The sequence below is a fragment of the Mytilus galloprovincialis genome, chromosome 14 (genome assembly GCF_965363235.1).
Source record: "Mytilus galloprovincialis chromosome 14, xbMytGall1.hap1.1, whole genome shotgun sequence".
Lineage (NCBI taxonomy): Eukaryota > Metazoa > Mollusca > Bivalvia > Mytilida > Mytilidae > Mytilus > Mytilus galloprovincialis.
This window is the reverse complement of record NC_134851.1, coordinates 35,599,715-35,613,171: the sequence shown is the minus strand read 5'-3', so window position 1 is coordinate 35,613,171 and position 13,457 is coordinate 35,599,715. Positions and strand designations below refer to the sequence as shown.

Below are 13,457 nucleotides of genomic sequence, written 5' to 3'. Positions count from 1 at the left end.
ACACATCTAGTTAACCTGTTGTTGTAAATACTGTGCCTATCTGTACAACTGATTTGTCAAGTTCTTTCTTCAATGTTCATGGAAATCATCTCGTCTCATTCGTTACTGATCTAAGTTTAATCTCACGTTAGGGGCAATATTTACCTTTGTCAGTATTGAACAATATTTCAATTTGTGTGTAGCGTTTTGTGGACTTATTATTTTTTTTTCGTTTTGGTCATAGTAATGTCTGCGTGTCTTCTTTGATTTTCCCAATCAATGTATTACAGGGTTGTTTGCATTGTCTATTATAATTTGCAGAAAAGATGTTGCATCAATTATAAAGATGAAATAAAAAATCTCTTTAAACGTTTGGAAGAGGCCGTCGTGATTATGAAGACCGATACAGAAAACTTTTAACACATATCATGCATGTTCCGTTTGTAATTCACTAAGGCGGTCTTTCTTTCCTTGTTATTGATCAAATACGACATTTCATCGTTTTTTGGGAATCAAAATCGATATGCAGATAGCATGATAACATCGATTGTCCTTTGTTCGTCGATTTATGGTTTCTGATTTTTGTCTTGGTGTATTCTTGAATTTTATAATCGTTGTCCATATGATTTACTTATTTTATATCTGTAAAACAATAAAGATAATTAACGCTTTCCGTTGATATTGATTTTTCTTTGCATGTATGATCCGATTGATTTTTAATTTAAAAGGAACAAATAACGAAAAAACCCACACCACAACTCAACTGCTAACGAGGATAAGTAAAGGATGACAAGAAGTGTTTTCAAATTTCGATTTAATCTATGGAATAAAGAACAATTATACATCATCATTCAAATGGTTTAAGTGCTACCAAATTGTGTAACAAAAATAATATATTTATTTAAGGATGTTGTCTCTCTGTGAAAGTGTTCTATATATATAAAAATTAATTTTCAACTTTTTCAATGGCGAGGATCTTGAAGGAATTGAGAGGACTTGGTTTGGAGACAGCTTCCGATATGCTGGAAGTTATCAAACTTGGTTATTATAAATGCTACTGGAATAGGGTGTATCTTGTCGGACCTTATTACTCAGGCAAGAGCTGTCTTGCAAAAATTCTAGTCGGTGAACCAATTCCAAAAGAACGAGAATCAACAGATGGAATATGGATATACATGGGAAAGGCTGGCATGGACATAGAAGAAACAAAATGGAAATGTTTCCCGAAAGGTAAGTATAATCAATTATATGGTTTAAAAATATCATGTTTCAAATAAATTTTTTGAAAGTAACCAAGGAGCAACAGTTTGAGAAATACAGTAGCATGGCGAAAAAGTAGAAAAGATGAAAGGTAAAACAGCGATCAACAAACATCAAACAAACAACTTTACATTCGCAACCAGTTCTTCTCCCCACCACCAAAATCCAGTGATAAATTAAGGTGTTGAGAAAAGGAATGGTTCTGATCTACTGATTGCACCCCTTTGTTGCTCATGTAAAGTTAAAAGTAGACAATCAGTCTTTGCTGTGCGATATGGGTTTTCTCATTGGAGACCGTAATGCGACCTATATTATTTAGTTAATTTCTGTGTCATTTAGTGAAAGTTGTCTCAATTACAATCATATCAATTATTAACAATTTACAATCATATTGTATTGTATTATGATACAACATGTACAAACATTTATACAATATTTAGTTTAAAACACACAAATGTTCCAAGACATTGACAAATTTTACCCATATTAATTATCATGTAGATCTATCAATAGTTACATTACATGTTTCATGTGTATGTTTCCTTAAGATCTATACTATTCGTTTGTTGACAGCAATCGTGACGCATTCCCGTATTAGATTGATATTTTTCAATAAAATACAGCATTAATGATAGCACGTGCTTCCCGTGAAAACGTCTTGTCAATACATAAGAAAGCACACACAGATTTGATATAATTCTTTATTTCATAGTTGTGGCATAATCATGTATTAATCAGTATTAGGAAGTCTTTTAATGGTATTACGTGTCAAATTAGGGGTTTCGATTGAAAATAAACACTAGTGTATTTAAGATATTTGATTGCAGGTGATGCTATTAAGGAAGTTCTGACGAGTATGCTAATGTCCATTTCTAAACCAGAAAATATAGAGGCGCCAGTGTCTCATTTCCATACTTCACAAACTGATTTAACATTGGTATCTACAATAGAAAGATGTAAAAAACATGTTACTAAAGTGGACATGGAATTTGAAGATAAAATAAGTCACATGAACCCGGTTGTTTTAAACAAATCATTTGACACCCCAATTTTGAAAAGCGATATTCAACATTTTCAAGATGATAAAAACAATATATCTGATTTCCCTTGTAACACAAGTTGTTGGTAGGATACCCAACCAATCACATCACCCGTTGATATAGACAGCACTGTCCACGAATGTTATGTTGCTTCGAAAATTATTGAACGAAACGATTTTGGAGGTTTACCAGTCAATCAAAATGCTTCCGATGATTTAAACAATGAAAAAAAGGAATATAGAGGATTACCTATCGACAAAATCAATACTTCCGATGTCTTAGACGAAGAACCAAATAATTTCGGGGGATTGCCATTCGACTGCAACGCTACCAATCTGATCGACAATTCACAATTAGATTTCGGAGGATTGTCAGTTGATTGCAGTGCTTCCCATGCCGTAGACAATGAACAAAAGAAATATGCAAGATTACCAGTCGACATTAGTGCTTCCCATATGCAAGCTGTAGACAATAAATCAAAGAATTTCGGGGAATTACCAGTCTACCACAATGCTTTCTATCATTCAAACGAAGAATCTAAGTTTAATGCTTCTTCATATAATTCTTTAGAAGAATCAAATATTAGTAATTTGGATATCAATGTGCAGGATAATTCTGCTAAAGAAAAATATATGCTAAAGGTTCCTGATGCTGTGAAAGGTAGTTTTATAGGAGTTCCTACTTCGGCAAGTAGTTTGTCAACGGCTACAAGTCAAACCAGAACACTACCCATTATACATCTTTCTGACAATGATCCAAATGATTTTCGAGAAGCACCAATCAACCACAGTGTGTCACGTGTTTCAACTGAGAAAAAGAGGTTGTCTTCTTCTTCAAATACATCAGAGTTTGTCCAATATAAAGAAAAATTAATGGAAAAGATAACAAGTGAATTGTCACACAAAAATATTCACCAACTGGTGGTCCAAGCTATCGCAGATGGGAAGTATAAACAAACTGTAATACCTATAGATATCTGGGATTTTGGTGGACAGAAAGACTATTATATGACCCATCAACTCTTTATAACAAGCAGAGGGATTTTTGTATTGATATTTAATGGTAGCATTGGTCTACATAAGACGAGAAGAGATTTAGCTTTTTTACCAGGACATTTTGGTAAACCTACAGTGGCAGGTTTGTTTTAGTTTTGTCTTTTATTAGCTCTTTTAACTTTTGTTTCCTTGTTCTTTATGTCAATGAAAGGATTTCAATAATACTCCAACAAAAGACTTATTTACAGATTTCGCTTACAGTAAATTGTTACTAACTAGTTAAATCGCCGTCAACTCTTTTTACAACCTAATTAATGTATAATATTATATAAATTCACACGGAAATGTTATCGAATAAAAGAGATGTTTCACCATGATGAAATGGAGAGTAGTTTAAATTTTTGTGAAAATCTTGTTGCTAATAATTGCTTGAACATGTTTAAAAAAACAAACAAAAATAGATATAGCCTTTTCAAATTTGAACATTGGTAGCAGGTCTCTAAAATTTATTCTTACACAAAATATATAGAGAATATGGAATGGATTTTTTTTATATTACTCATCGTATCAACCCTTTACCAATATAAATTCGGATTATATTGGAGTCTCAGGTTTATAAATGTATTTATAGTTTGTAGAATAAAAAAAAAAACATTGAAAATATGATATACCCGATATACATATTCTTGAATTCTTTTAGAATACACAAACTAAGAGAATGTCCATCAGACAATATGATGAAAGGGCAATAATTACTGCTTTGCATGTGTTAGTTGCCGTTTAACATGTTGAGTATAGATACTTTAGGATTTTTGTTGAAAGACGAAACAAAGGGCTCATTTAAACATGGTTTTCAGTGTTTGTGAATCTGTTGTTTTGAACTTTTGTTATATCTAGAATCACCATTTATATATAACCAAAAGGTGCTTATACATGTGTCATATTTCTGTTCTTTTCAGTTTATCTTATTCACTGGGTGAATTCCATATTAACATATTCCAAAAGATTAGACGAAGGATTTCCAAGAATACTTTTTGTAGCTACGCACAAGGATAAAATTTCAGAGGTATTTTTTACCGGATGATGTTGAAATCTGTATTTAATAGTACTATTACAGCCTTAATTTAATTATTAAATTGGTCATTTACTCACTATATAAGGCCTTACAGTGATCTAGGCCTTAATTTGCTTACTTCTACGTCCAGTTTTCATGTGGATAAATGTTACGTTTTCAATTTATACTACATCTTTTTGTCTTTTTTAATTCTTTTAATATTTTAAGTATTGAGGATAGAATCCGTGTGAATCATTTCTTTATTGCATAATCTTGTTTAAGTTTGACGCCAGTGTGTTACAATTAATAAAAATGTAAAGGGGCACTAGCTACGAGCAGCCAGTATGTTTCAATTTTGTCAATTTTAGAAGAAGCATTGATAATGAATTATATTCGTCTAAACTTCAATTCAACCTCTTACCTAGAAATGGATAACGCTTGCCATGCACGTACAAGTAAATATCAATCTATAATATGAAATTAAACAGACCTAGAAAATCAAATTTGTACGTGTTCACTTTGTATTTGAATTTGTATTTATATCTTTATTTATGTTTATATCGTTTATATGACCATCGCAGATCTTCGGAGGTCTACTCGATAGTAAATTAGATGGCGTCACGACTAAATAACACACGAAACGAAACTACATATTATCGAGCTTATGTCCTGTAAATTGTTTTTTTTAGACTTTCTATTATTTTGATAAATGTTTTTTCATGGTTAAAAAGTAAATATGAGAATTTGAGTCAAATTGGTTTGCATGAATTTGACAGCTAATGCCTCTTTAAAGATTACAATGTTAATATTTATCAGATTAGTAGGAATATAACTGTAAATTTTGTGAACGTTCCAAATATTAAATTTAGATATATTTCCAACTAGAATCTCCTAAACTTTATATTGGTATATTTGAATTTATATATGATTATATATTTCTGGATTAACTGTAATATCATGAAAATGATAGTACGGTTTGTAAATTAAAAAATAAATAAATAATCGAATGAATAATCGAATAAAACAAAATACAATTGGTTGTTCATAAGATAAACATGATATAAGTACTGTATATCAATGTTTGCATCGTTTACTCCTCTAACTGTAAAGTATTATTACCAAAAAGGGGAAATAACAAAAAGTAAAATAAAAAAATACCAAACTCTAAAATTCTAAATGAGAAGTCCGTAGTAAAATTGCAAAATCATAAGCTCAAACGCACCAAAACGAATGGATAACAACTTTCATATTCCTGACTTAGTACAGTCATTTGTTAATGTAGACAATGGTATATTTATAAACCTGCTTTTAAAACTCAGTATGGCTAAACTTCTCACTTGTATAACAGTCGCATAAAATTTCAATATATTGACAATGATGTATGAACGCAAAACAGACGTAATAGATAATATGTCAAACATAGGGGAACAGCAGTCTTTAACATTTAAAACATATAACTTAATAAAACATTGTAAAATTTGTGAATATTTTTTTAACAACGAATATAAATACATTTTTCTTTTATTCAATACTTCAGAAAAAACTTGAATCACACAGAAATAAACTTATGGATCAAATCGAGGATTTATTTAAATCGCATGCAGGTCGGGCACATCTTGAATTCAATCCACTTCTATTCATTAATGCTATAAATGAAATCGACCCCGAAATTGAAGCTCTCCGAATGCGTCTGATGAACAGAGCTGTTGAACATCCTCGATGGGGCGAACTAATGCCAACAACATGGGTTCCATTAGAATTGCAGCTTTTAATGGAGGTAGAAAACGGCGTAAATATTATGTCAAAAGCAAAGCTAAAAATGTTAAATTCACAAAATGAACCAATGGTACTTACCGAAAAGCAGTTGGAGACATTCCTCAGAGTTCAGCACTCTCTTGGAAAACTACTTTACTTTAATACGACAACGCTTCGTAACTATGTTATCATTAAACCAGCTTACCTAGTTGAAGTACTTCGATCAATTGTCACAGAAAAACAGTTTTGGATTAAAGGAAAACGGTTTTCTCGTGTCCTGCAAACTTTGAGGGATACAGGATTTATTGATCGATGGGATATCTATTCAATATGGAACCAGGTTTCGTTTAAACAAATTCTTCCATATAAAGTATTTATGATTGAGGTTTTGGTTCATCTCGACGTTTTAGTTGCTCCACAAACTGAAAATGAGGATCTACATCACAACATCGAACGCGTGTCAAGGTTTCTTGTTCCATGTATGATAACAAGGCATAATAAAACCAAGTACATGAAAAAATTTTGTACTTCAAAAACGTCTATTATTATGTCATATTCATTCATTGAAGAAGTGATTCCTCCAGCGCTGACATATAGATTTCTAGGGTCGTTCGTCACCATGTGGGGTGTAAAAAATTACAAAGGAAAAAAGAGAATGTTATTCAGCGATCTTGCCGTTGTAGAAGTGGATAAAAGTCACGATGTTGCAGTTCAGGCAATGCAAAATAGAGTGGTAGTTTATCTTATTCATTCAGAGAGGAAGGAACATATTGTACCAACACTAGCATCTTCCGTGCAAGAATGTTTGACTGCAGCAGTTTACAGAATTTCTGAATTTTATTCCACGCTTTCGGAGGACAGCAATATATTGCAACAGAAGTCTCATATGGTCATGCCATTTAATATCGAGTTTGGTGTTCATTGCCAAAAAACTTTATGCTTCTTCCAACCTAAAGATATGCCAGCATCCGGTCAGGATCAAGGATGGCGGTGCAGCTGCCACAACCAGAGTCATGATGTCAATTGTCTTAGATTGTGGTTTTCTGAAAAAGTACGTATTTTTTCTATGTTTTACCTAAGCTCTGATAGAGTGGATGAATCTATACTGTTTTACGTCCGTCCACGTTTAATTCCTACTGTTGGCCGCGTCTAATAAACTATTGACATCGCACTTTTTCTCAGGAACTTCACAGAAGAGCTCCCTTCAATTAAATAACACGCTTTATATGAGCTAAATTTTGTGTGATTCCTTAACGGATTCATCGCGGATCCATTTCCTGTTTACGGAATACATGCATTTATTCCTTCTCCTTATGCAACAGTTTGTCATCGTAAATACTCTGAACCTACACAACAGAATTTCATGAAATGCTGTAGATAATTAGAACATACTAGGTAGATATGTTACTCGCTTTTTTACAAAACTGTCCTCTGATCTTACTGGTCCATCATTTCATTTCTCAACACAGTACAATGATGTATAAATTTATCGCTAGAAACTAAGGATCGCACGTGCCGTTGTCTAGTTGTCAATGTAAAGATCAACGTCGTCATTGGCTAATTAGTGATAAACCGATCATCGTTGGTCATTTTAACTCAATTGCTTTTCTCACTTTCGCCGTATCGGATTAAGCGAAAAATCAATCCCGTTGTGATAACCAACAATTATCGACAGGAAATAATGATTAATTTTTTCCTATGAGTTATGCTCCTAAGAAGTTTTTTCTAAATTTGCAACTGCAACATTGATGCTCTGAAACCACATAATAAAATGTCATGAAACTCTGTAGAAACTAAGGACATAGTATGTAGATGTGCACATTCACCATTTATTTTATTAGCTGACCTTTATAGCAGTCTTTATAATTAGGAAACATGTTAGATTTTGTTTGCCGATTGATAATGTAGGGATGTGTGGTCTGTGAGTGTGCTCAAAAAAGTTCTTTGGTGTATTTGACTACCAAGCTATTTTGATATAAGCATAACTGCTGAATTTTGTGTAAAGGAAATGCACGTCTTGTATTTAAAACATAAGTCTAGTACCTATGATAAGTTTATATTTCTAACCTTCTCTTTTCAATATTTTACAGATTTATTGTGAGAGATGTGACGAGTCTTGCAATGGTAGGTTTGAAACCTTTAACCCGTTTTTCCATATGAAAATAAAAAGTTTACCAAACAAATTGACCAGATAAAATAGGCGGAAGATACCGAAGTGAAACCAAATGTATATGTCGGAAAGAAACCCGCAAAGCATTACAAATGTCCCCCCCCCCCGTAAACGATTAAAAGTCGGGAAAAAATCCGAAAAAATCTGCAATGAATACTTGAGACTAAGCAAAAAAATCCAATCAAACAAAACCGGGAGTGATTACAAGTTCTTCGTTTAAAGTTGATAAAGAAATGACAATCAATGCATATGACAATTAACAGTTATCTCTAAGTGTAAGAGCAATGTGTGAATGCATTTTATGTACATATATTTAAACAATGTTTTTTGATTCATCAGAACGACTATTTATTATACCTTTATTTGAAAGATCAAAAGAAATCGAACACAAAACATCAAAGATTAATGTCATGTACTCAATAAAGGCAACAGTAGTATACCGCTGTTCAAAACTCCATAAATCCATGGACAAAAAACAAAATCAAACCACGTTCAAATCAAATAATGTTTGAAATAAGATTTTGTTTTTCTGAAAACCGTATCTTTTTAAGACATATTCAAATGTAACACATTCTGAAATGTTACACTTATTTCGCAAAACAAAAGAAACATTAGCTCACAATTCATTATATCACAACAGGTCTTGGTGAAATAGAAATAGAGCAATGTCCCGAAGAAAAACACTTACGCAGATTGGTGGCAAGACTTACGCATGATTGTTGTCGTAAGCTCTTCATTGAACTGAAGATGGAAACCAGTATTTGGGAAGATATCAGTCAACAGTTCCAACATCTTCATCCTGACGATTTAAAATTCACTTCTTTAATAAGATGGAAAGAAGGAAGGGAAAATCCTACATTTCAAGATATTATTGATGCCTTAGGAAAATGCAACCTGGATAAACATCTACTTTGTCAGGTATGGAAAATAGCAGCTTAAATTGAAGAGAAGTACAAGTATAAGTAAAGATATTCAATTAGATTGTGCATTATTCGTTACATTCAGGTGATTATCTCCTTAGTGGGTAAAACAAAATACTTCTCCATGAATATTTGTTACGTTTTTTCGACAGGAGAGGATTGAATTCTGATTATAGATCAAGAAAAATTCTTGCAATTAGAATAATTATATTCATTCTAATATCTTTTCTTTTTAACTATTGATATCTGATTTCAGGTTTTTAGAGATGTAGTTCCGGTTACATCAGGCAAGTTTTTAATACCACTAATCACATAAGATATAACTAAGATGCAACGTCAGCAAAATTACTATATCTTCATTGTCTAGTTGTTTTTTGTTTTTTTATCTATCTCTCTCTCTCAAGAACACTATACGCACACTGCGAGAGACTTACATTGTAATGCCATTATCACAAATTTACACATTAAAAAAGAAACCCTGCAAATTAAAAAGATTATGTCTGTAGCATAATTGCCTAGCAGTAATTTTTTTTTTACAGTTAAAGCTGTTGGTAATACTGACAACGTGAAGTTAACGTTGATTCAACATGAAGTGAGAGTTTCGTATACGATTGGTCATGGCCGTATGGTTTTTTTTTTTTAATCTTTTAAGCTTATTTTCATCGACAATTCTTGTTCAATACTGAATCAACATTTATTTTGACCTCGGGCGTCACTGACATGACATTTATTGTCGAAAATCTCTCATGTTGCAGTAAATTTGTTGTCGTAATTGTTCTTTAGGAGGAACAGGGACTAAAGGTGACTGGTTTTTTCTCCAGGGTTACGACTTGTCCCCATAATATTTTCAGGGGACCAGTTGAAATTTGTATACTAATGAAATAAAGCTAAATGTTCTAACCTTGTTAGGTAATCCTATAAAAATTATGTAGTTTTCGATTCCGGTGAATATTTATCAGAAGAACTTAATACTATTTGGATTACAGAAATATATCTCAGATTTAACAATACTGATTTGAGTACATTTGATTTTCCCACTAATACTGTCTCCCTTCAATTTGAACATCTATAATACTAAAATTACGAGGTCCAATTTGTCAGCCGTCATCGGGTAAAAACGACAAATAAAAAAATTCAACTCTATATATAACTAATATAGGACAATGGTGTAGATTAAAAATTACACCACTCCAGACCCTTTTGTTTTCAGCATAATTAATATTGCCAATAATTAACAAGTTCCGGGTCGAATCCGATACCGATACAAATAGTATATTCAGCTATTACCTTATCTGTACGTTCCGCATTTGACAGGCGCACCACCAAACGGTGTATTTAGGATTTTGCTATATACACGGGTCATAATCAAAGGACTGACACTACTAAATTCAATAATTGTCAAATTGTTCCCTATTGTAGTTTTATTCAGCAATCAGCAAGACTTTCTAAGATAACTAATATAGGACAATGCTGTTGATTAAAAAATACTCCATTCCTGGACAGCCAGGACCTTTTGTTTTACAAATAATTAATATTTCCAATAACTGATAAGTTCCAGGTCGACGGGTTTTAACAGAAAGATTTGAAAGCAGAGAAAACTGTGTATCTTATTATCGACATGACTTATCAGATGACAATACCAATTACTAAAATAAGGTTTAGGCATAGTTATATACTTTAATTCAGTCACGGACCCGCGATATCACGGGTGTGTACTTGTCCTATTTATATTATATGGCTATTTCTATGAATTACTTGATGCTATTTCAAATCCAATCCATCATCTGATAGAGTTGATTTAATATATTATTCAATTACTTTTCATTAAAGATTGGATAGAAAAAATAGATATTTTTATATGTAATTCAAGATTTATAGTTTTTTTTTTTATTGAGGATTTTGTAAATATTGAAGCGTGGACAAGTTATCGTAAAATACGGACATTTAATGACTCCATGGACAACTAGAATGCATCTCTGAAGAAATGCAGATTCGACATTTTGGACGAAAACACTAACCAATAATAAAATAATCATAGAAGATTTAAAAGAGAGATAAAAACACATACGTGATTAGAGAAGGAGTATATGTCAAATCGTGACTTTGCATCGGTTATTGAAATGAACTTACTGGTTTCTGGAAATTCTCTACTTAGTTTTCCCACTTTGATTGACAATCAGGTTTCCGTTTAGGAATTGTTTTTTGTTTATATAGCAGGAGAAAAAGTAGAATGGGATACATTAAAAATATTTTACAGTCACCAGCTAGGTGATCAGGATCATAAAGTAAAATACTATATTCGCCCAAAGAGAAAATCGTGTCGCATTGGGCCACTAGGCGACCTCAAGTTTAGTCCCTACGGAATGATAAAAACGACTAAGTGTCTAGGATTAAAATCGCTACCTACCTGTCATCTATGTGTTATTTTGTATCAGTAATGATAAATGTGTAATCATACTATAATAGTAAAAATAATGTCATTCAACTCAACTGTATAAGAGAAAACTACCCTCATTTAATAAACGTTGTTTCTTTTGAACAAAAATGTGGGTCATGGCAATGTACGAGCCCAAAATGGAGAGATATTTTTTAAATATATCTTTATACTGTCCTTTAATAAGGCAACATGCAGTTAAAACCATTAGTTTTAAACGTGGATTCTAAACAATTCCGATGATTCAAATTTGAGTCAAAAATTATAAAAAAAAAATGGTTTATGTAACAAGCAATATTTGATGAATAAAATTGTTATGTAGTTAAAAAAAAAATTATAAAAAAATGAGAGAGACCCTTTAAAGTACTACTACTTATTCCCCCTCCCCCCAATGATAAGCACCAATGTGCGCATCAATTTTTGATTTTTTAGTATATGGCTTAACAGCTAGATTAAGGGTTATTTAAGTAAAATGAGACGTGGAAAGAATCGTCTATAATAAGGGGTTTTGTCAGACTTTTGATTTTGTTTGTGAAGGACCAATTGATAGAAATAACATTTACTGATAGTTCCCTTATAATCTGTTTATAAATGTTCATATAATCTACATGGGCATATACCTCCTTTTTAGGAATTCCAGATGATATCCTGATTCAAGTACCACCCTCTACTACATTGCAGTGTATATCAAACCATATCGGAAACAGCAGTATGCAGTTAGGTGTAGAACTTGGGCTGACCATGTCTGAGATACAGAACATACAGTACGAACACAAGGATAAGCTGTTGAATCAGACGAAGGAAATTTTACGGATCTGGCAGCAAAAGAAAGTCCCAAGATCAACAAATTTGTCACTGATCAAAGCCTTGCATAGGATTGGAAAAATCAACTGCATAAGCATGATAAGATGAATAACATTCTGAAACAGGCATACTGATGCAGATATGTGTACCATGTCATTTTACCTTGGGCTTTTTATGCCCCACCTACGATAGTAGAGGCACATTATGTTTTCTGGTCTGTGGCTCCGTTCGTTCGTTTGTTCGACTGTCCGTTCGTCTGTGCGTCCGCTCAGGTTAAAGTTTTTGGTCAAGGTAGTTTTTGATGAAGCTGCAGTCTAATCAACTTGAAACTTAGTACACTTATTGCTTATGATATGATCTTTCTAATTTTAAAGCCAAATTAGACTTTTGACCCAATTTTCACGGTCCACTAAACATAGAAAATGAAAGTGGGAGTTTCAGGTTAAAGTTTATGGTCAAGGTAGTTTTTGATGAAATTGAAGTCCAATCAACTTGAAACTTAGTACATATGTTCCCTATAGTATAATCTTTCTAATTTTAATGCCAAATTAGATTATTACCCAATTTCACGGTCCATGGAACATGGAAAATGATAGTGCGAGTGGGGCATCTGTGTACTTTAGACACATTCTTGTTTTGAATTGTAATTATTGTACATTTGTACATAACAAAATGTTGATAAATTTTCATTGAATAATTGTTTTTTTAACTTAATAAAAGCATACAGCAAGCAATTTGTATTTTAGTGAGAAAAACACCCCCGATAATAAATCTGTTGATAACCTGAATGATAATGTTATTAATTTGAAATAAGACAAATGCAGGTTTTGTAAAATATATAATTTACTAAATTTTTTTAAACCAAGAGTTCCAAATGGTGAAGTTGAAATCATCCCTTCGTAAATTTTACGGACGCCATCACGAGTTGGTTGACCGTTATGGAATAACCGTTTCACAAATGATATCGGACATGTTCCTTACGTCGTAACTACAATCCCCTTCCCTTTCATGGATGTAACCTACCAAATTGACTATTTACCGGATTT

The 13,457-nt window shown here is 32.5% G+C and overlaps 1 protein-coding gene across 1 annotated transcript; it reads left to right on the top strand.

The window, feature by feature from the left end:
- Positions 1-2,620: 2,620 nt before the first annotated feature.
- Positions 2,621-12,655, top strand: LOC143058673 (uncharacterized). Its single transcript, XM_076232136.1, has 7 exons — positions 2,621-3,416; positions 4,234-4,340; positions 5,866-7,134; positions 8,174-8,207; positions 8,894-9,171; positions 9,430-9,460; positions 12,239-12,655. The coding sequence occupies exons 1-7, from the start codon at positions 2,735-2,737 to the stop codon at positions 12,517-12,519; spliced, it is 2,682 nt and encodes an 893-aa protein (XP_076088251.1). The 5' UTR covers positions 2,621-2,734; the 3' UTR covers positions 12,520-12,655.
- Positions 12,656-13,457: the final 802 nt, after the last annotated feature.